This window comes from Aulonocara sp. 'chitande type north' Nkhata Bay, linkage group LG22 (assembly GCF_057382095.1).
Source record: "Aulonocara sp. 'chitande type north' Nkhata Bay isolate Kocher_YH1m ecotype deep benthic linkage group LG22, A_spYH_male_GT1.1, whole genome shotgun sequence".
NCBI lineage: Eukaryota > Metazoa > Chordata > Actinopteri > Cichliformes > Cichlidae > Aulonocara > Aulonocara sp. 'chitande type north' Nkhata Bay.
The window spans coordinates 10,141,652-10,161,553 of NC_141364.1; the positions used below are offsets into that span (position 1 = coordinate 10,141,652).

The 19,902-nt window shown below is 38.8% G+C and overlaps 2 protein-coding genes across 2 annotated transcripts in view; one reads left to right on the forward strand and one right to left on the reverse strand.

Moving 5' to 3' along the window:
* Positions 1–1,456: 1,456 nt before the first annotated feature.
* Positions 1,457–19,902, reverse strand: part of LOC147303525 (sodium/hydrogen exchanger 3-like) — a 21,631-nt gene continuing 3,185 nt past the window's right edge. Inside the window, exons 2-16 of the mRNA XM_086280011.1 lie at positions 16,004–16,306; positions 14,781–14,941; positions 12,698–12,776; positions 12,254–12,431; positions 11,922–12,142; positions 11,195–11,397; positions 10,985–11,074; positions 10,832–10,902; positions 10,622–10,751; positions 10,385–10,530; positions 9,270–9,393; positions 8,817–8,990; positions 3,598–3,652; positions 3,425–3,511; positions 1,457–2,701 (exon numbers count right to left, since the gene is read on the reverse strand). Of these exons, the coding sequence (XP_086136137.1) occupies positions 2,424–2,701; positions 3,425–3,511; positions 3,598–3,652; positions 8,817–8,990; positions 9,270–9,393; positions 10,385–10,530; positions 10,622–10,751; positions 10,832–10,902; positions 10,985–11,074; positions 11,195–11,397; positions 11,922–12,142; positions 12,254–12,431; positions 12,698–12,776; positions 14,781–14,941; positions 16,004–16,306 (2,300 nt within the window). The 3' untranslated portion in view covers positions 1,457–2,423. The remainder of the gene's footprint in view (positions 2,702–3,424; positions 3,512–3,597; positions 3,653–8,816; positions 8,991–9,269; positions 9,394–10,384; positions 10,531–10,621; positions 10,752–10,831; positions 10,903–10,984; positions 11,075–11,194; positions 11,398–11,921; positions 12,143–12,253; positions 12,432–12,697; positions 12,777–14,780; positions 14,942–16,003; positions 16,307–19,902) is intronic.
* LOC147303526 (uncharacterized) lies at positions 5,911–8,248 on the forward strand. Its single transcript, XM_086280012.1, has 5 exons — positions 5,911–6,011; positions 6,820–6,966; positions 7,375–7,549; positions 7,694–7,859; positions 8,012–8,248. The coding sequence occupies exons 2-4, from the start codon at positions 6,912–6,914 to the stop codon at positions 7,857–7,859; spliced, it is 396 nt and encodes a 131-aa protein (XP_086136138.1). The 5' UTR covers positions 5,911–6,011; positions 6,820–6,911; the 3' UTR covers positions 8,012–8,248.

Genomic DNA, 19,902 nt, shown 5'->3' on the forward strand with positions numbered 1-19,902 from the left:
TCTCTATATTATCGTACGGTCTTTACCTTATAATCTAAAATGCTCCGAGGCGACTGTTGTGATTTGGCGCTATAAAAGTAAATTGAGTTAAATTGAATGTTGGGTTGGTGTAGAGCAGCGATAGTGTTCATGGTCAGTCTAAGAGGTTTACACTGTCTAGGAGTGGGAAATCAGTTACGGTAGTTCATGTTACATCTGCTTATATAAGTGGAAGACAATGGATGGATGGAATCTACAAAGAGTAGCAGCACAGCTCTGCTGCTCACAGACTGCAGGCAAAGAAATCTGGAAATTATTGGGACCTACTTCTATGTTCTACAATTATTTTCTTTTCTGCACTGCTATAACATCCCACCTACTGAATCCCACTTTAACCCCTAAGGTGTGGAGACAAAATCACCAATTAACAATGTAGATAGCAGCAAATAGTTAAATTTTTTTTAAATTCTCATTATTTTTCTATCTGTGTTCTACACAATAGATATTCAAATTGAGTGTAAAATTCTAGCTAAAATAGGTTTTAATAGCTTTGTGCAAAAATAGCTTTTCCAGGGTTTCTGGTTGATGAGGGGAGAGCGGAGCCTTGCAGAAACAGGACTTTGCAGGACTCACCAAGTTTGCAGAGCCAGGAAACCAGGATCCACAGGGCCACCAGGTACGGGGTGGTGACATGATGCCACTTCCAGGACACAATAGGCAGTGTAGTGATGGGCTCCTCTGCATGGCCACCTTCTCCAGTTGTTCCATGGTTTGAGCTCAGTGCATTGTCTATTTCTGGATTAAGGGCTTTTACTTGACCACTGCTTGATAAGGTTTGATCTGGATCTTCATCCGCAAGGCTCAAGCCTCTACACACCATCAGCAGCACGCAGAGAAAAAGTGTAAATCCCCAAGAAGCTGCCATTTTTGGATAAAATCCTTTATAAACCATCAGCAAACTATTGTGTAGATTGTTGACATAAATGTTCCACATACATCCACCTCTTCTTCTGACCAGAGCATAGTATCCACTCTCTGCTCTCCTGTATATCAAGGATACAGCTTTTCACAGCTCGTGAAACACAGCCCATTATGATGCTGGTCTGGCTCAACCCACTTTTGTACCCAGACCAGCAAGTTTGGTCACTTTACTCAGAGGTATAATTTAAGCCTGTGAATGGCTTTATTAGCAGCTTCTCACCAATATTAAACTTCTCAGATGGAGTTGATTAAAAATATTTTTTTACATCCTTTTAACCTCTTAAGCCCCAAGCCTAACTGATCTCCTGCCTTTAGCCCCCGTATCAGGGGGCATTGGGGCTTAAGAGGTTAAAGTTCTTTTTCATGCGATTTTCGATAATACACTTAATCAGTTCATCTCTCCATTTTCTTCCATTTATCCAATTCAGGGTTGTGAAGGGTGCTGGGGAGGGTACACCCTAAGAAAGTCGCCAGAGCTAACACAGAAAGACAGAGAAACAGTCACACCTATTCTATTTATTAGAAAATTAAAACAATACAAGAAATTAAAATGGGCACATCAAACTCATTTACACCTGCAGATTTTGATTCTCAGACAAGAGTAGCTTTGCATTATTCATGGTTCATAATAATCCTCATTTATACCCTCATTTATCTTCTACTGGCCCTTAATGAATACCTCTTAGTTCATCATCTGCCTTTAAACCAACTTTTTCCTAATTGTTTGACCCACTGAAACGGAAGGTGGGTGGAGCATCTGAGATGACCATATTTGGGATGTCCTCTCTTCCTTCCGTTGCAAGAGTCAAAAGTCAAAAAAACAGAGAGCTTTCAGAGCAGGCTGGAGCCTCACTAAATAATACTAAGAATCTGCATTATATATGCTGCAAATGTTTAAATGCATCCCACTAAAATGTGTTTGCATCATTGACCTATGTAGCATTTTATTTGTTAGTAATATTTCATCTTTCACACAAAATAGTGCCCCAAGTGGTGAAAGTTGTTGTGGTATTCTGCAATACGAATGTATGGATTATAGATTCAGAAAGTATTTTAAATCACTGTTTTTATAATTGATATCTACACGTCATTTGAAAGGTTTTTACATAATATTAAGATGTTTTGAAAAAAAAAACCCTTAAATAATAATTTTCAATAGCATGTTTACTACAAACCACAGACTATATGACAATGTTCAACATATATCTAATGTTGAACATAAAGGATTTGTTTCAGTGCAGTTTTTCTTTTGCCAAGTGAAGGGTGAACCTAAAAACAGCAGGGGTTGTTTAAAGAGGTTATGTAAATGTTTTGTGTAGAAACACAGGAGCTAACCATAGTCATGGAAAAATAAACATTTTCTTGTCAGTATGAGAGTAGATGGTTAATTAGTCTGAGGTTTGTTTTGTGTCTTTGTTCCAGGTTCAAGTGAGACAGAACAGGGTGTCTGCATTGGGATACAGTTACATTTGGCCACTGGGAGGAGGAGGGGGAGGAGGAGATGTTGGTGGAGGGGGCAACTGATCATTGTTCATCTGCTTTGTGTCAGTAGAGCGAGTGCTGGCACGAAGAAGCCCCAGGCGGCGCATTTCCATAGGTGAATTGGGAAGATTCGCCTGGGCTCGCAATGACGGAGCCACCATGCTGCTGTCGGGTTCACTCTCTGCCAGCCAAGGAGGGATCTCCTGCAACAAATCCGTGGGGTACAGATCTGGCACGAAGGCTGGGTTCTCAATCCCACCTTAATGAAAGAAAAAACTGAATCAGTACCTCAGGGTTCAATATTAGGGCCACTGTTGTTCTCTGCATTACATTTTCATACAAGTGAAACCATTATTGGCTGCTCATCCCTTGCGCTTGTGGTCTATCCACTTTAATTCAGCTTAAACGTTTAAACTCAAATACACTCGCTGTTCTGGAGTTGTTGTTTTTTTTTATTTGACATTTATACATAAACTCAACTGTGAAAGTGTTTTATAGGTGTTTGCTTGCAGAGTCAGAACAGTATTAGGAAATTCGAAATAAATTCTATGATAATGAGCTGCTTTCATATTTGCACTGTAGCCCTAAACTGTTCCCAACAGGTAAGAATGGAAATATTCAACACAGACGGATCGAACATTTGCTGATTTTAAACCTGTCAGCCCACTAGTACAAAGTCCTTGTGTTGTATGACAGTCTGGTGCCTTTACCCTGCAGCTCACCCTTACATAACCCTTACATACTTTTTGTTGTGTGGTGTGGTTTGTGGCTCATCTGCAGCTCTGTAGAGACCTTTCTACCACACTTTTATATTTCACCTTTTTTGGGGGGTTTTATTGCACACAAACTGTCTATTTAGTTCCCTCTGTTGTATGTTTCCCTAATCTCTGTGTTTATAATAACAGCATCTGCTACTCTCTTAATCATTCTCAAAAATATATGTTTGGTTTCATACAGGATGTAGAAAGTGCATTGATCTCACCTCCTGGTCTGTACGTGGCTCTCATGGAGAAAGAAGGGTATGACGAGTCATAGCCAGAGGCGCTATCTCCTTCTGAGAACTCAAAGTCTAAAAATGAAAATGAGAAAATTAGTTTGCTAAGACTTTAAATCTGAAAAAAACAAAAACACAAAAAACCCCACAAGCAGACAAACCTTCATCACCAGAATGGCAGAGTTTAGTCTTGCTCACTGACTTTCCATTTGGGGTCTGTAGAACGAAGGAGATTTATTTAATCACATATGATGTTTAAAAAAACTGAAGGTAAAGTAAAAGAGACAAGATCAACGCCCTCAGCCATGTCCAACCCATAGCGATGTTTCCTAGTTTGTCTAGCAGAGGGCACTCTGCAATCACTTATCAACAACAATCAATTATTATTTATTCTTGTTTGCCACATTTCTGCATATCTCAAGTCCTAGTTCCTTGTTTGAGTTTCTGATTATTTTGAAAAGTGTCTGACTTGGGTTTATTTTGTATCGTTTATTATTGCTGATTATTGTTTTCTTAGTCTTTCCTTTGTGCCCCATTGTGTTTAGCTCCTATCTTTCCTTTGGCATCTTGTTGTCACCTGTGCTTTGTATTGAATCTAATTCCCTTGTCTCGGTCTCCTTGATTTGTATTAATGTCTCAGTGTCCCATTGTCCTTTGGCAATTCGCGCACAAATCTGTGCACTTCCAAGTATTGTTTAATGCTTCCTTTTGTTTTCACTCCATGTCTAAATATCCCTTATGGCCATTGTTGTGTTGGCTGTCTTTATTGTCTTATTGTATTACTTTTTCTCTTTTATATTTTTATTGCTGCACATTTTAATTGTTTTAGTTGCATTTTAGTTTTTAAAGACTTTGTGCAGCATGAGCTCTGGGAAATGTGTTATATAAATAAACTTGACCTAGATAAATGACGCACATGAACAAGAGGAGCCTATAGAGAATTTATAGAGCTGATCTTGGAAAGATCCAAGTTTGTTTGGCATAACAGTACATTCAGATCATGGTTCTGACTGATAAAGCTTCCAGGCAGGATTTAAAAATTAATAAAATTAAATGTTTCTTGACATCAAAGACAAAAGAAGAAATATAACACAACGTGCCTTTAAAAAATCATAAAAACAAAGAAACTGAGGCAACATGAAAAAACTGTTCCATGGTCAGATGAATTAAAATGTGAAATTCTTTTTGCAAGACATGGACACCACATTCTCAAGACTAACGGGGAGAGGGACTCTCTGGATTGTTACCAGCACTCAGTTCAAAAGGCTGCATCTTGGATGGTATGGAGATGCATATGGAAGTGGTTGCTTGCATATTTGGAAAGGCACCATCAGTGCTAAAAGGTATGTATAAAGGTCAACATACAGTATGCTCCCATCCAGATTACATGTTTTTCAGGGAAGGCTTTGCTAATTTGCAGATTGCTATCACAGCAGCATGACTTCATAGAAGAGTCTGGGTGCTGAACCAGCCTGCCTGCAGTCCAGAACTTTTACCAACTAAAAACATTTGGAGCATCATGAAACAGAAAACCATAAAAAGATGACGTAGGTCTATTGAGCCACGCAATATTTAAAAAGAAAAGGACAACATTTCTCTCTCAAAAGTCCAGCAGCTGGTTTTCAGTTTCCAGACCACTGTCTTGTACCAAGGATTTTCAGTACTACACTGAAGTCAAATGGAAAAAAAAAACTAAAAATGAAGCTTTGGGGAACCTTTGCTGTATTTTTCACAGTAAAATACCACAAAATGCCCAGTAACTTACCTGAAAACATTTCTACAGTTAATTACTGTAATTTGCTTTGCATTATGGGTATATTAAGGTTATTTACATTTACTTACTGTATTTTTTAAAATTGCGGTAGTAGTTATACCTACCGTTAACACATTAGCAGTAGTGCTACTGTATTATGTGATTTGAATGGTTCATCATACTGTTTGTGTATTTTTACTCTTTCAGTGGTTGGTTGCAATAGTGCATTACATTTTAACTCTTTCACTGCCAACCATTTCCAGATTTTCCTCCAACCTATGCCATTTGTCAGTATGATACCAGTGAAAGTATTATGGTTTTGACTTTTTAGGGGACTTGCCTGTGTGTAAGGTTCAAGAATTCTGATCATCTAATCTGCTGCATGCAGTTGTATGCACATGCACAGCTGCTGCAAATGTGTGCTTGCCACTGCGTTGCCAAAGGCGAACTTCAGTCAGTGGAGAATATTGTAATAATTTGGCGGAGGCTTCTCAGTCGAGCAGTAACTGAATTGCTCATTTACTGAACGTGCAACATGTACAGAACTCTTCTGGGAACTAGTCAACCCAACTTAGTGAAACACACACTGAATGCATGCTGGCCCCGCCCACTGAATGCATGCTGGCCCCGCCCACCCACCTACCTCTACCAACCACCACTCCATATCCTGACTGACATGACCTGTGACCCAGTGATTGACAGGAGAGGAAAGACAGTCCAACTTTGTTAACTCTTCATTACGATATGCTCGAGAGGACAAAAGATTTTGCACCTCGTTATTGTTGGACCTCTGTGTGGAAACTGCAAACAGGACGTCATAAGGTAATGCAAAGGACTCTCCTACCTAACATACTCGTTTATTAATTCTTAAGAGCATATATATTTTTTGTGTGTGGGGGGAGGGGGCTTAAAATCGGTGTTAGCTTGGTCGAAATAGCACATTAGCTGAATTATTCTGGAAAAAATAGGTTGTGTGTGTTTTTTTCTTTTCTTATTTAAATATATATTTAGATATATATTTTCCACGGGGAGGGGCGAAGAACACAGGCACAACGACAGTCTTTGTCTTTTTCCCGCCGAGTGTGGTGCATTGTCCTCCTGCGCTTCTGTTCTATGACTATTGAGAAGCTGGCCACGCTAACAGTGGGACATTTAGCTTCAGCTAAAGCAGCAGGTAAAAATACACATTTAATGAGAATAAAGAAAGACAACTTTTTTTTGGAAATTTAGAGACTGCTAAAACAATCTTATCCAGTTTTGAGCTTGCTCATGTAGGTTAGCCTGCTTTATTTAATTTTGTGTGAGCTGCAGTACACAACACTAAAAAGTTAATATAACATTAGGTTGGTGGCGCGAGGAACTCCAACCTAAGTTTAATATTTATTATTTTTTTAAGTGGGAAGGGGAGCATGTTTTTTTTCCTTTAATACAACGTCTTCCAGGGTCTTTTTCATAGGAAAACCGTGTAACGTCTGTGTTAGGTTGGTCAAAAGAGCAATTAGTTGAATTATTCTTGAAAAGATGGGTTGTGTTTTTTTTTTCTTTTATTTACTTATGTAAATATATTTTTCAAGGGTTAAATAAATGCAACATTAAATTAACAATTGTCTCTCTGTCTTTTCCTGCCCAGTGTGGTGCATTGCTGTCCTCCTGCCCTTGCTGGCTGCGCTGACAGGGTGATGTAGCCTCAGTGTTTGTGTTTTAAAGGCTTTTTCCACCAAGATGTCTGTTGAGAGAGAGATGACCTTACCCATCACACCAAGGGTAATAGCGCTTGGTAAGTAAATAGTTTCAATCCTCTTGTAATATTTTTGTAAAAAATCTATGTAATTATTGTGGTATTTGTACCCACAACAACTTACTTAACAGGGGTTTGTCTGTTTTATATTGTATAAAAATAGAATACACACAGTTTGCTGCTGTTTCTCTTATTATTTATTATACACAATGACCAACAGGAAAAAACAGCCTAACATTTCAGCACAGGCCAAAATGCCAAAACATTAGGCAGTTTTTTCCTGTAATTGATCATAATTTTCATTACATAATAAATAATAAGAGAAATAGCAGCAAACCGTGTGGATTCTATTTTTTTACAGTGTGAGGCCTGCTATCCAGCATTCTTGTGGAAACCTTATTTGTAAGGGTGAGCACATTGTCTTATTGGACTCTTGTCTGTTTTTAGGGAATAATTTCATGTCTGCAAGCCGCTGGATGATCAGTTTGGAGGGCAAGGTATTTTATGAGCCTGAGCAGATGCATGACTTTGCCAGCACCCTTGCTGTCTTCTTTGCGTCATACTACGTTTTCAACCTTGAGTATCAGGAGTCAGCGTCCATCACACAGGAGATGATACAGAGGTAAATACTTTACACCATTAAAGCTTACACCATTTAAGAATGAAATATATGTGATAGCTTGACTACAGTTGCAGAAACATATAGGTGATTGCTGTAATGTATGTTTTAATTTTGAAATTAAAGCAGCCTTTTTTCCGTTAAAAGGTTCTTTGTGAGGATCAATCCAGACATGGGAACAAAATGCCCTGCAAAACTTGGTACAAGCTGCAAGACAGGTCGTGTCGTAAAGAGGAAGGTTACAAGCATCAGCCCTCGGATCACCACCTTCCTCCAGCGGCTCTCTGAGTTTGAATGGAGGACTTCCAACTAGGTAAGAATACAGAGATGATAATATCTTTTACATAGCTGATAATTATATACATACTGTACACACATCCATACAACAGTATGAATGATCTCAGACAGATGTGAACAAGTGAATAACCTGAGCAAACATGAATATTGATGATGTGTCTTTGACAGGTGGTGATAAAGACTACGCTGAACCCGACCATCCTGGTAACGGAAATCTAAATCCCATGTCACATTCTATTTCCTGGGACCCACTGATAATTATTACATTTTGTAAATGATTTTTGTTTTACAATTGTAATAGTTTATTTAATGTTCATGCTGGTGGGTTTGTCCTGTTTTTAGTGGAATGAAAAACTGTTTTCCTTAAAAAAATCAGACACGGAAAGGTGAAGGACTGTGTAGTTTTCATGTATGCTTCTATTTATTTTGGTTATTGACATTGTTTTTATTCAGTTGAAAAATGTTTTTCTTGTTAAAAAAATATCAACAATAAATGTTGGTTTAATTCACTATTCTGAGACTACTTTATTGAATTATATTGTTTTTTGTAAATGTTCTTATATTGAATATGAATGTTAATATTATTTTATATGCTGTAAAACACAATTACAGTCTAAACAAATTATACTGTACACAATTACAGTGTTATACCATAAACCACATTTGCAGTACAGTGATACTATAAAACTTAATCACGGTAAGTCTTTCTAACTGTAAACCACGTTTACAGTAAAGCTGTTATACTGTAATATATGTTTACAGTAAAGTGGTTGAACTGTAAAACATCACAACAGTAAAGATACTGTAGATTAGTAATTACAGTAACTTACTGGCAATAGTGTTGCCAGTAAGTTGCTGTAAAAATACAATAAAATGTCTAACAGTGTATTTCCTCTTCACTGGACTTCAGAAGAGACATAATCAACTCTGCAAACAGTGGTAGGGTGTGCTTATTCCCTCTTTTTGTCTTTACCTTCTCCTGCTGTTCTTTCTTTGAGTACTTGACAATTGTCTTTGGAGGTGAAACACCCATCTTTGCAGACTTGAATGACTCCAACCGGTTCCTCATGGTTCTCTGGAAGATCTCCTGGACTTCTTTCTCATCTCTGTTGATTTTGAAATCACTGCGACTGAACCCGTGGCGATACTATAAACAACAGAATGAGAAGTCAGTTTGTTACTGCTTTATAAAACAGAAACCAACAATAGTTCAGGAAGGACACAAAGTCAAGCTCAGCCACAGTTCAAGCAAATAAGCTGAGGATTTGCATATATACATAAAATATACATTTGTCTATAGCCAGCCATAAATAACAGTTTGTTGTTTTTAGTTCACATACACCTCAGTAATTTAATGGTTAAATGGACATGTATTACTAGGATGCTTTAGTAAGTCCCTCATGCAATGACTGAATTTGCTCATTACCTGTTTTCTGCTCTTGTAGAGATGCTGATCAAGAAGGTGGTGAACATCAACTGCCTCAGCTCCCCTCATAGCCTTCATGGTCTGCTCGTGCATTTCCAGGCTCACTGATGGAATATGGTCTCTACTGCAGAGGAAGCCAATCATGTCACTGACTTAAAGCAATACAACAATATCAAAAGAGTCTGGTTTCATTTTTAAAATATGGTGGTGAACGGAAGCTGTTTGAAGGCACTGAATAGTTGCAGTAAGTTGTGTATTAAGTAGGTATAAAAAGTATTGAATGCATCAAATCAGTACACAAATTTTCTAATTAAATATATTTCTAAAGGTGCTATTAATATCAAATTCTCACAACATATCTGGAACAACCCATCCAATCCACACATACAAAGACATCAAACTATGCATGTCCAGAAATTAACTTATGTATAAAATGAAAAATGACACAAAGAAAAAGCATTGAACACATGAAGAAAGGGAGATGCAAAAAGCCATGAAAAGTCATGACACCAGCAATTAGAACGCAATCCAGCCACTCAGTGCAAATTAACTTCAGCTTGTTCAGTCCCAATTGATGGGTTATAAACTGGTGTCTCATTATCAAGGTGCCACACAACAAGCATCTCATGATCAGTGAAACCAGTGAGCTCTCGCAACACCGTCAGAGCATAATTGTTGCAAAACACACTGATAGCATTGATTAGAGAAGATATTTTGAAATTAGTGAAGGTTGCAGTGAGCACTGCTGGGGCCACAATCCAGAAGTGGAAGGAACATCATTTCAGCATAAACTACCCATGACCAGATGCGCCTGGCAATGCATGTGACTAGTTTCTTGAAACCACGAAGACTTTTGTACAAAGCATTAAAAAGAAATCCAGTAAGCACTTTATCCCTGTGTCATTTCTCATTATTATACATAACTGAATTTATGGACATCTATAGTTTGATTTCTTTGCATGTGTGGATTGGATGGGTTGTTACTGACATCTGGTGAGAGTTTTATTTCAACAACACCTTTAGAAATATATTCACTTAAAATCGGTGACGTGTTTAATACTTATTTTACCCTCTGTATATATTTTCACACTGTCATAAAAATCCAGATTGCTCACCCCATAGTGAACATTGCACCATGATCATTTATCATGTAAGGTGGGATGTCAGGCATGACCTCTGTGTATTCACTTTCCAACTTTTTCTTGAAATCAAGAATGGCGCTGTCATTACGGACAAACTCCAGAGAGCCTCTACGCTCGCCCTGCAACAGAAGACACCAGCAGTAATCTTCTCAGTTTCATTTAATTTGTACTTGAGCAAAACATACTTGAATTTGCACAAATGATTCTCACTTCAGTCACATATTCCATGGCATCCTTGAGGTTCAGCTGATGGAAGACATCAAACACGTCATCTTGTTTCTTCCTTGCAGATGGCTTCATCAAAAATGGCGTCATCCACTTCTCCTCAAAATGCCTCCACCTTTACAAAAAGAAATATCACTGTTGCTTACTTTAAAATTAAAAGGCATTTTGGAATTATGTATTAAGTCTTGTACATACTTGCCCCTGAAGTAGTTATCTCCTATTTGTCCTGATATGTCTTCGATGGCAACCAGAGTGTGATTAAACATCTAAAGAAAGGAGAAGGACTTTGTAGAAACTGGGCGGGAAACGTTTTTGTCGGTGAAACATGACGTGTTTTATTAGATTTACCTTGTTTGTAATTTTCTCTAGGAGTGAGACCTCAGTTACTGCAGCTCTCTTTACTTTAAGCCACATGACCAGAGGTTTCATCGTTATTCCCTGTAACAATGTCAAGCACAAATGTGCCAACAAAATTAAGCTCTAACACAGACTGTGTAATTAACAAGCAAACTAATGTACACATATTTTAGCGAATTATCAACTCCAAAAATTCACTACCTGCAAGATGACAGTGAAGTACACCACAATGAGAGTAGTGCAGATCATCAGGTTTTTCTCCTTTATCTTTTTCTCATCCAGCAACACAGCCAGGCCATACGCCACAGCCCCTCGTAGGCCACCGTAGCTCATGATCACCATATCTATTAATTCAACTGGGACCAGCCTGTACCTGTTAAGGATCCACTGCAGGAAAAACACACCTGGAATAGACATACAAACACACACAGTTATTTAAAGACTTCACACATCGGTGGTGCTTTTTGCTGGATTGTTGAATTACGCTTTTAGTAAAGCTCAGCACTCAAGTCTAGTGTTTTCTTTGCCTCATACTAATCTCATTGTTGTCCCTCTTGTGTACAGACCTTTCCTGGATTTTCCCTGCCGCACAGTGTTTTTAGAGACAGCCTGAGCAGAGTAAATGAGAAGACATTGTTTGGCTGCCCCTTCCCCTGGATTCCTGGAGCCCCTATTTTCCCTTATCACTACCTGTATGTATCACTCTGGTGTTTTCATTGTAAATAAGCTCACTAAACTTGAATACTGTGAATCCTGCCTCTGAGTCCGGTCGCTCAGTGTTCTTGACACACGTATTCTTGTAAATGTGTGTCATTTGGTCTTTGTGCTGCAGCAGCAGAAGATTTCTTTGCATAACACACCAAGTTTTTACCCCACAATGTGTGTGATGCTTTGACTCAACAGTGATAGCCAAACAACAAAATCTCACCAATGAATCTATACACAAAGACGAAGAAGACTGTGAGGAGGATGAAGCCCGTGTTCCAAACCCAGATAACCTTATCGATGGCCGAGATACCGAGGAAAACAAAGATGATGGTTTCTGATCCGTTGGCGAAAACCTTCATGGCATATTTGACTGTTTGGACGGAACTCTCATCCATGTTTGCTCTGACGTACTTCTGACATAACACACCGCAGAATGTAGTCCTACAGAAGGAACCGCAAAGTAAACTCTAAATATGTTTACCTCATTTTTACATATATAAAATGGATACAGACATAATAAAACAAATTATATTTCAGTTGTGAAATACTCACGAAAGGATAGCAGACAGAGAAAGCATCTCAGCAGTCAGGTAGGAAAGGTATCCCATGACAAAGATGAAGCCTGGCTCGATGATCTGGATGTTTTTTGTGCATCTGGTCAGAAGTGAAATTAGTATGCCGAATGCTATGCCCACAAGGGAACCACCAAATGCAACCACAAAGAAGGAAACTGTGGAGAGAGAGGAAACATATAAAAATCTATTTTTTAGTGCTATTGTTTACTCCCCTCTAAAACATACTAGCCTTACAGGGCAGTGATAGCATAAAAAGTGTTTAATTTATTTTGTGTCCACACCCGACAAATCAAAATGGTCAACACATTTGTGTGTTGCAGCAGGGACACTCTACACTGTCTATTTTGCCAGACTTGACTGTGAGCAATTACACTGCATGAACAAATACATTTTCTTTTACCAGATAAATGTTATAGCTTACCTATTCCTTTAATAATTTCTGCTGCATTAATTCGGCCTCCTCCCAGCGATACAAATGCATCAAACACATTAAAAAGCACCTAAGAGAAAAAAAAGAAAACTTATTGAGTGATCAGTATATATATAAAAGAAACAAACAAAAACTGTCAGCGTTTGGACAGTCAGACTGGAATGTTTTCAGACTTTTCTTTTCTAGTATGTAGCACTCAACAGGAGATAAACTTCCATCATATTCTCACTGCTGGACCTAACATCAAAACAGGAGGTGAGAGACTCCTGTGCCATGGTTCTGATTGAGACATGGCTGAACCCTGTTCCTGATTATGTAGTTAGTCTGCATGGGGTTAATCACAATGTGGCTACACAGGAGCCAAACATTTTGTGGTAAATTCTGTGGAGGTGGGTTTTGTATTTACACAAGCAACAGATGAAGTACAAACACAGCAGCGGTCTTAAGTCAGTGTTCTCCTGAAACAGAGCTGCTCACTGTTAATGGCAGACTGTGTGACCTGCCCAGAGAATTTACCACTATGAATATTATGGCTGTAAACATCCCCTCCAGTGCAAACACAAAATAGACCCTGAGTGATCTTTAAGACCTTCACTGAGTTTCAAGCCACTTTGCCAGAGGGCGTTTGTATTGTAGTAGGAGAATTCAATCAGGCAAACAGGCCTCGTTCCCAAGCCCACTGCTGTTGACAATGCTGACACATGACTGCAGTGCTGCACTTGCTTCTAATCACATCATTAAGTATGCAGATGACACAGCAGTGGTGAAGATAGTTGGCAGCATCATGTTTCTGGGAGCACAGATAACTGATAGCCTGGGCTGGTCACTTAATACAGCATCAGTAGTTAAACGGGCTTGGAAGCACCTGCATCGCTGTGCCGGATGAGGAGAGCACACCTTCCCCTCCCCATTCGCTCCACTTTCTAATGAGGCACCTTGAAAACTTGCTGAGTAGCTCTATCTCCATCTTATTCTGCAGCTCCAGTGTCTCAGAAAAGAAATTGCTGCAGAGCTCATCAGAGCCTGCAACATCATCAAAGATTACCATACTACTTGGTACACCAACTTTCTCTGCTCCACATCCCTGCCAACCTGAGGAGGGGCATCAAACAGGCCAAGGAGGCTTTCAGGTGAATGATAGAGGGCTTCCTCACTTCCTCAGGTGTGGAGGGGCATCCAAACGCTCACCAACTACAAAGGCCAGAGCCCCCCAATCCACAACAGCAGCATCCAACTTGAAGAGGATCTCACACCTTTGCCCAATATGATCACTACTACAGCTCATTCAGCACCATAAGTCCAGACATCCTAATCACCAAAGGTCCAGTTTCTTCAGGACATAGGTAGAGACTTCGAGAGGCATAGACGGGTCCTCTCCCCTCTTATAGGAGGAGAACAGATGGAATCTGTCTCAATCTTTAATTTGTTGGGCACCCACATCTCCAATGGTCTTATGTTAATGTTGGATCCATAACACCAACACCCTCGTAAAGAAGGCTCGGCAGGTCCCATTTTAGGTCCCATTTTAGAAACTGCAATGTTTTAAAGTTTACCTGCACACAAAATATGTAACATAATAATAATAATAATAATAATAATAATAATAATAATAATAATAATAAAACAATTAAACCCTTTAAATGTATTAAATGTAATGTGATTTTTTTAAAGAAAAAATTTCTTATATGCAAGAGTATAAAAATGATCTCAAGTACAGTCAAAGGTCAAAGTCAAATGAAGTACGATGTATACGCAATTTTTATTCTGTCTTGTTAGAAGGCTTTCTGACATTATTAGGAGGCAGGTTTTTGGATGTTAGACATTAATATTAATACTGAGTCAGTGTCCAGCCTAACAAAGTTAACCAGGTGCTCTGTTAAAGGACTCTGGCTTGCTTTTTCACAGTAAAGGTTTTAATAGTCATTAAAGGAACAGGCGCTGCTGTTTTGGATTCTAGAAACCTGAGCTCCCCGTCTCGGTAAGGTCTCGGCCTCATTGCTCTTTGCGGTGTGTAAGCAGACTCCACGTTTTGGTTTGGTGAAAAGCTTGCGTTTACAGAGTTTATCATACTAACCACTGTCACACCGTCGTTGAGCAGCGACTCTCCAAACACTATGATGAAGAGGACTTCGTTAACGTGGACCTGATCAAACACAGCTAAGACAGCCACGGGGTCCACAGCAGCCATCAGACTTCCGAAAAGAAGATACTGCAGCAGACCGATGTCCAGGTCACCTGTACAGATACAGAGGGCCGGAAATACAATAAACCTAGCTCATATTTTCTGTAGCTGAGAATTACAAAGTAAGCATTCTAATTCATTAATAGAATAAATCGTGTCAAATCTCTCTCCAGTCTCGTCCAGTGCAGTGGACAAGGCCTAAGCATAAAATAAACTTATTAAGTCTGCATTTGGAGAAAGTTTGGGAATTAAACCAAATTAGCAGCTACTGATGCTGTTGTTTAATGTATTCAAACAAAGAATAAAAGTAAAGTATTAAAGGATTTCTGTAATACTAAAGAAAGCTCTTTTCAGGCAGCTTGCTTAAGTCATGTGACTGTACAACTTTCATTTGTTCCTCATGTCTTTGTTCCAGAACAATCACAGCCTTCAGGGGTAAAATATAAAGCCAGGTTTGAAGTGCTTATGTTTGTGTCATTTGTGTCACAACAATGTGTGTGTTATGATGGTCTGTCTCGCTTCCATTGTTAATTGCCTTTTTTCCCACTATTTGTCTGCTACACGTTGAGAAACATGAATTTGTATTTTAGTTTTTTGTTATATAAATAAAGTTGTTTTTTTCTCTGTTTTGTGCAGCCAGCAAGATTTACTGTGCATGTTTTATGCACAGTTCAATTATTACGATGCAGAGTTTGTGCAAAACGTTTTGTGAGTTAAATGTGAATATTTAAAAAGAAAATAGCTCTAATTAGCCTCCAGTTTATGCACACAGCTTAATAACCAAGCTTTCTATCAGTAGCTGATAATGTAGAAATCCACCCTTTTTTCCAAATTTGGCCCCTTCTGGATTATAATAACCAACATGCTGCCGACCAAATCCTTATCAGTCAAGCCTCAAAATGTGGATTGTTAGTTCCAACGAAGTAACTAACTGATATTTTTAAATGTCTCCTTCTTTTACTTAGATTTTTAATAATCCTTTAGTATGCTAAGCAACACTACAAATATCACAAATCGTAGCTATCAGTCTAAACATCTCAGAATGGATCGCTTCCTCTGTGTGAGTCGCAGCAGCAGGTGTGCTGAAATGGAATAAATCAAAGATCCTCTCTTACCCATGGCTCCTCCCACGTGACACCCCCATAGCGACAGCCCCAAACTGGCAGCATTCCAGCAGGTCCCAATGACGGCATGGATCAAAATAGCACCCAGGTTTGTGAAGAAGAGCTTGTTTGGCATGTGGTAGCCTGAATCCAGAATGATTTGAGGCAACAGGAAATAGAAGAAGACTGTTGGGCTCAGTGAGAAGGTCTGCACCTTGTCTGCACCCCAAATCATGCCACCCAAAATGAAACCAGAGCAGATGAGGAGGGCACTCTCAGGTATGTAGTTGGTGACATTATGGTTGGCCTCAATGACTGAGAGGAGAAAAAAGATCAAGACAAAGACAAGAACCATCAATCAATTGTAACAACCTTTGATTTTAAGCCGGTCTTCTTCCTGTCAGGTAGGAGCTGGCAAATGTTCAAAGCTCAGTTCACTTCAGTTCACTTAAATATAAAACTCTAGTTGACCATTTGCAACTTCTGCAAATGATCAACTTTTGCTCATCTAAAAAAAAGCATCTGGGGATATGAGCAACACGTGAGGTGGTTGGATCGTGTGTGAAACCTGTCTGCATAACCAAAGATAACCACATGTCTAATGAGCTCATAAAGTGTCACTAAAATTTATTTAACAATAAAAACTACTGAACCACAGTGTACACCTGTTCTTACCCCACAGGGTTGCACTTATGTTGTGCACATTTGTATTTAAAATTAGTTGAAGATTAAATTCCAAAAACTATAGTCCCCAATACAGCTTACATTTGTGCAAGCACAGAATCAAAATGAATATTTTTGCTAATATCTACTTCAGTGAGGATGAAAAATGAGAATTTTTGCTTTCAGGTTTTTGAGTTAATGTACAAATTTGTGTGTCATTCCACACATATAGAAAGCAGCTAAAACAATCATAAAGCTTCCAATTTTATATATATGTAAGACTCATATCACAGTAAAAGTGAATATATTCTCCCATTACTAAAACATATTCACTCAAGGACCTCCAACAAGTTAAAGATTCTCTCCACACCATGCAAAGGTTAATCACTTTTTTAAATTTAACTCAAAGGAACCTCTTGTAAAAAAAAAAAATAATACTGGAAATCTATAAACAAACAAAAAATAATGAGGTAACCAAAACACTTACACTTTTAAACTCTCACTTTTGATCACTAACTTGACTCCTTATAAAACCACATCTGTGCAGTCTCTCGTGAAGTAGATCAGCTGAGATTTTGAGGAGTTAGCTTTACGTTTAAAAAGGTTTAACTCAAGAAAAGGATGACCAAACAGACCAGCAACAAGAGCCAGACATGCAATTATCTAGTGACCAGCTCTAAATTAAAAACCAGTAGACTATAGGCCGACTGACCATACGCAAGATTGCAGTGTGTGACTGTCTGGTTTAGTTGTTGCTTTGACAATTTATTGCTTTGTTTGTATTTTCTGGGCACGTCCATGGGGATTTGTGACACAGTCAGTGATGGAACAGAGGTCATTGGATACCTGTTAAATTTGTGGGTTTAGGAGCATTTTCACCAGCTTTCCTTTAAAAAAGAAATACATTCAAACATATACTGTAAATGAGATGGAGCCAAAATCCATCTGTGTATACCGTATAATGTGTGGAAAAGTTGCAACAGGTGTGTGGTGTCACGGTCACTGAGTTTTGTTGTGTAGACTTCTTATCGAGTCTGTAATTAATAACCTAATTTGGTTTTATCTTATTTTTTCCTCTATTCTAGGTTTGTTTATTTTCTCTTGATTTCTGTCTCTTCCATAGTAGTCCAGGGGTTTTGAATTCCATTGAGTTTTTTTAACTCCATTTCCGATCAGGTTTCCTGTCACCCTCTGTGTTACGATTCTTAGTCCCCAGTTCTTATTACTTTGGAATTTACATTGTTATTTATATTTACTTTATTGTGTTTTGGTTCAGTTTAGCCGTGCCTTTTTGTATCTTCTTGTCAAATTCCTGCCTCTGTGTAACGTATTTTCCTGTTGAGTCATTTGAGGTTTCATTTTGTTACAGTAGTTTCTGGTCTCCTGTGTGCTGTGTTTAGTTTTACCTCCTTGATTAGTTTCTGTCATTCCTGACCTTCCTGCATATATAACCATGTCCTTGTCTTTGTTATTTGTTATTGTGTGTATTTACCCTGCCTTGTGTGTTTCTCCTTTATTGCTCCATGTCAGAGTTTTCATTTGACTGTCAGGCAACTTTGTATTTTAATTGTTATGCCCTGAACTAGCAGGACATAACCCCTTTGGACTTTGTCACTTTCTGCCTTTCAGCTATAGCAAAACTGCTTCCTGCTCAAACCTGGACAGTTTCATTCTGACTACTGGAAACATAAATAACAATGCTGTTGGTATTGGGAGAATTCAGATTCAGACTATAATTAGGGTCTGTGGACAGATACAAGGTTTTAATGTACTAACTCAAGGGTCTTGAATGTGAGAGCTTCATGCATCCCATGGATTGTGAAAAAAATGTATGTATAAATATGGAATTAAACCTTTTTTTTTTTCATTTAATTGCATTTGTCATAGTTCTAAGTGATTTTTTTGGTTTGTTTTTTTCTTTTTACATTTTACAAATTTAAATGTGTCCCCAGTGACCCCAGTAACCTATATTTCACAACAGCAAAACAAAACTGGAAATTCTGTTTTAGATATGAGTTCTTTGGGGGAGTCTGAGGTCACCATTTCTACGGCAGAGAATCAAGGGTCCTTCTGTGGGAGACTAGCTGCAGTGGCATTGACGAGCTGGCCAAAGGTTTTCGTTAACCCACCCTGATCAGCAGAGCTTCAGGCAGAGGAGGCTGCTGCAGTGATGAGGCTTTGTCCAGCTGTCCACATATCCATCAGTATTCAGTAGTGTGGACTTGGACGGCCGATGTTGGAACGGCGATGATGAGATCAACATTTCCTCCTAGATGAAGTAGTTGGTTGGGCTAGAGAAAGCTCCTCGCCCTCAGCCAACATATTCATCAGGCTGGAAGCTGTGCCAGCTGTCAGAGAGCCAGAAGGGCTGGATGGATATGTGGACAGCTGGACAAACTATTTTTAAGATCATCTCGTCCATGTCTGCTTCTAATCACCAGTACTGCAACCTCTCCTCGACCATCCACGCTGCTCTGCCTTAGTCTGCAGCTTCACATCCTCAGCTCTGTACCTCAGGATCAAAAAAACAGTCTGATTTGGCTGCTATGCTCTGAATTTCACTTTTTATTTGATTGAAATAATTCTCTACACTCTGGACGCACTGCACAGACAGTGTTGTGCTGAAAAGTGATTTCTTGTATTTGCCAAAAAGTGATTTTCCATATTTAAATTACTTTTAATGGCTTGTTGGCCTATGATATGTGAAACATATGTCAAATGTATCCCTCATGTCCATCCATCCATCCATCCATTCGCTTCTTCTTATCCTTTTCAGGATTGTGGGGGGCGCTGGAGGCTATGCCAGCTGTCAAAGGGTGAGAGGCAGGGTACACCACACTCACTTCCACATTCACACCTATGGGCAATTTAGATTGATCAATGAACCTACCCCCACTAACTATCCCTCATCCTCGAGCTACAAACAACATTCTTGTCACAAGGTAGAAGCCACAATTTTTTGGCAAAGTGATTTTTAAATATCCTTCTTTTATCCAGTTAAATTGACAATGACATTACTTTTTTTTAAAGAGAGAGAGACCTGGCCAAGAGGGCAGCAGAAATTGCAAGAAGTATAACAATAGTTCTGTAAAGATATTTCAACTGGCTATAAAGGACTGGATTAGTTATATTGTAGGTAAAATAACCCAGTGGGTAAAATACTTGCAAAATAAGTCATTTCTTTAGTTTATAAGTAACCCCTTTGTAAATCCTATTCGCTAAAGTCTATTTTCTCTATTTATTTAGTC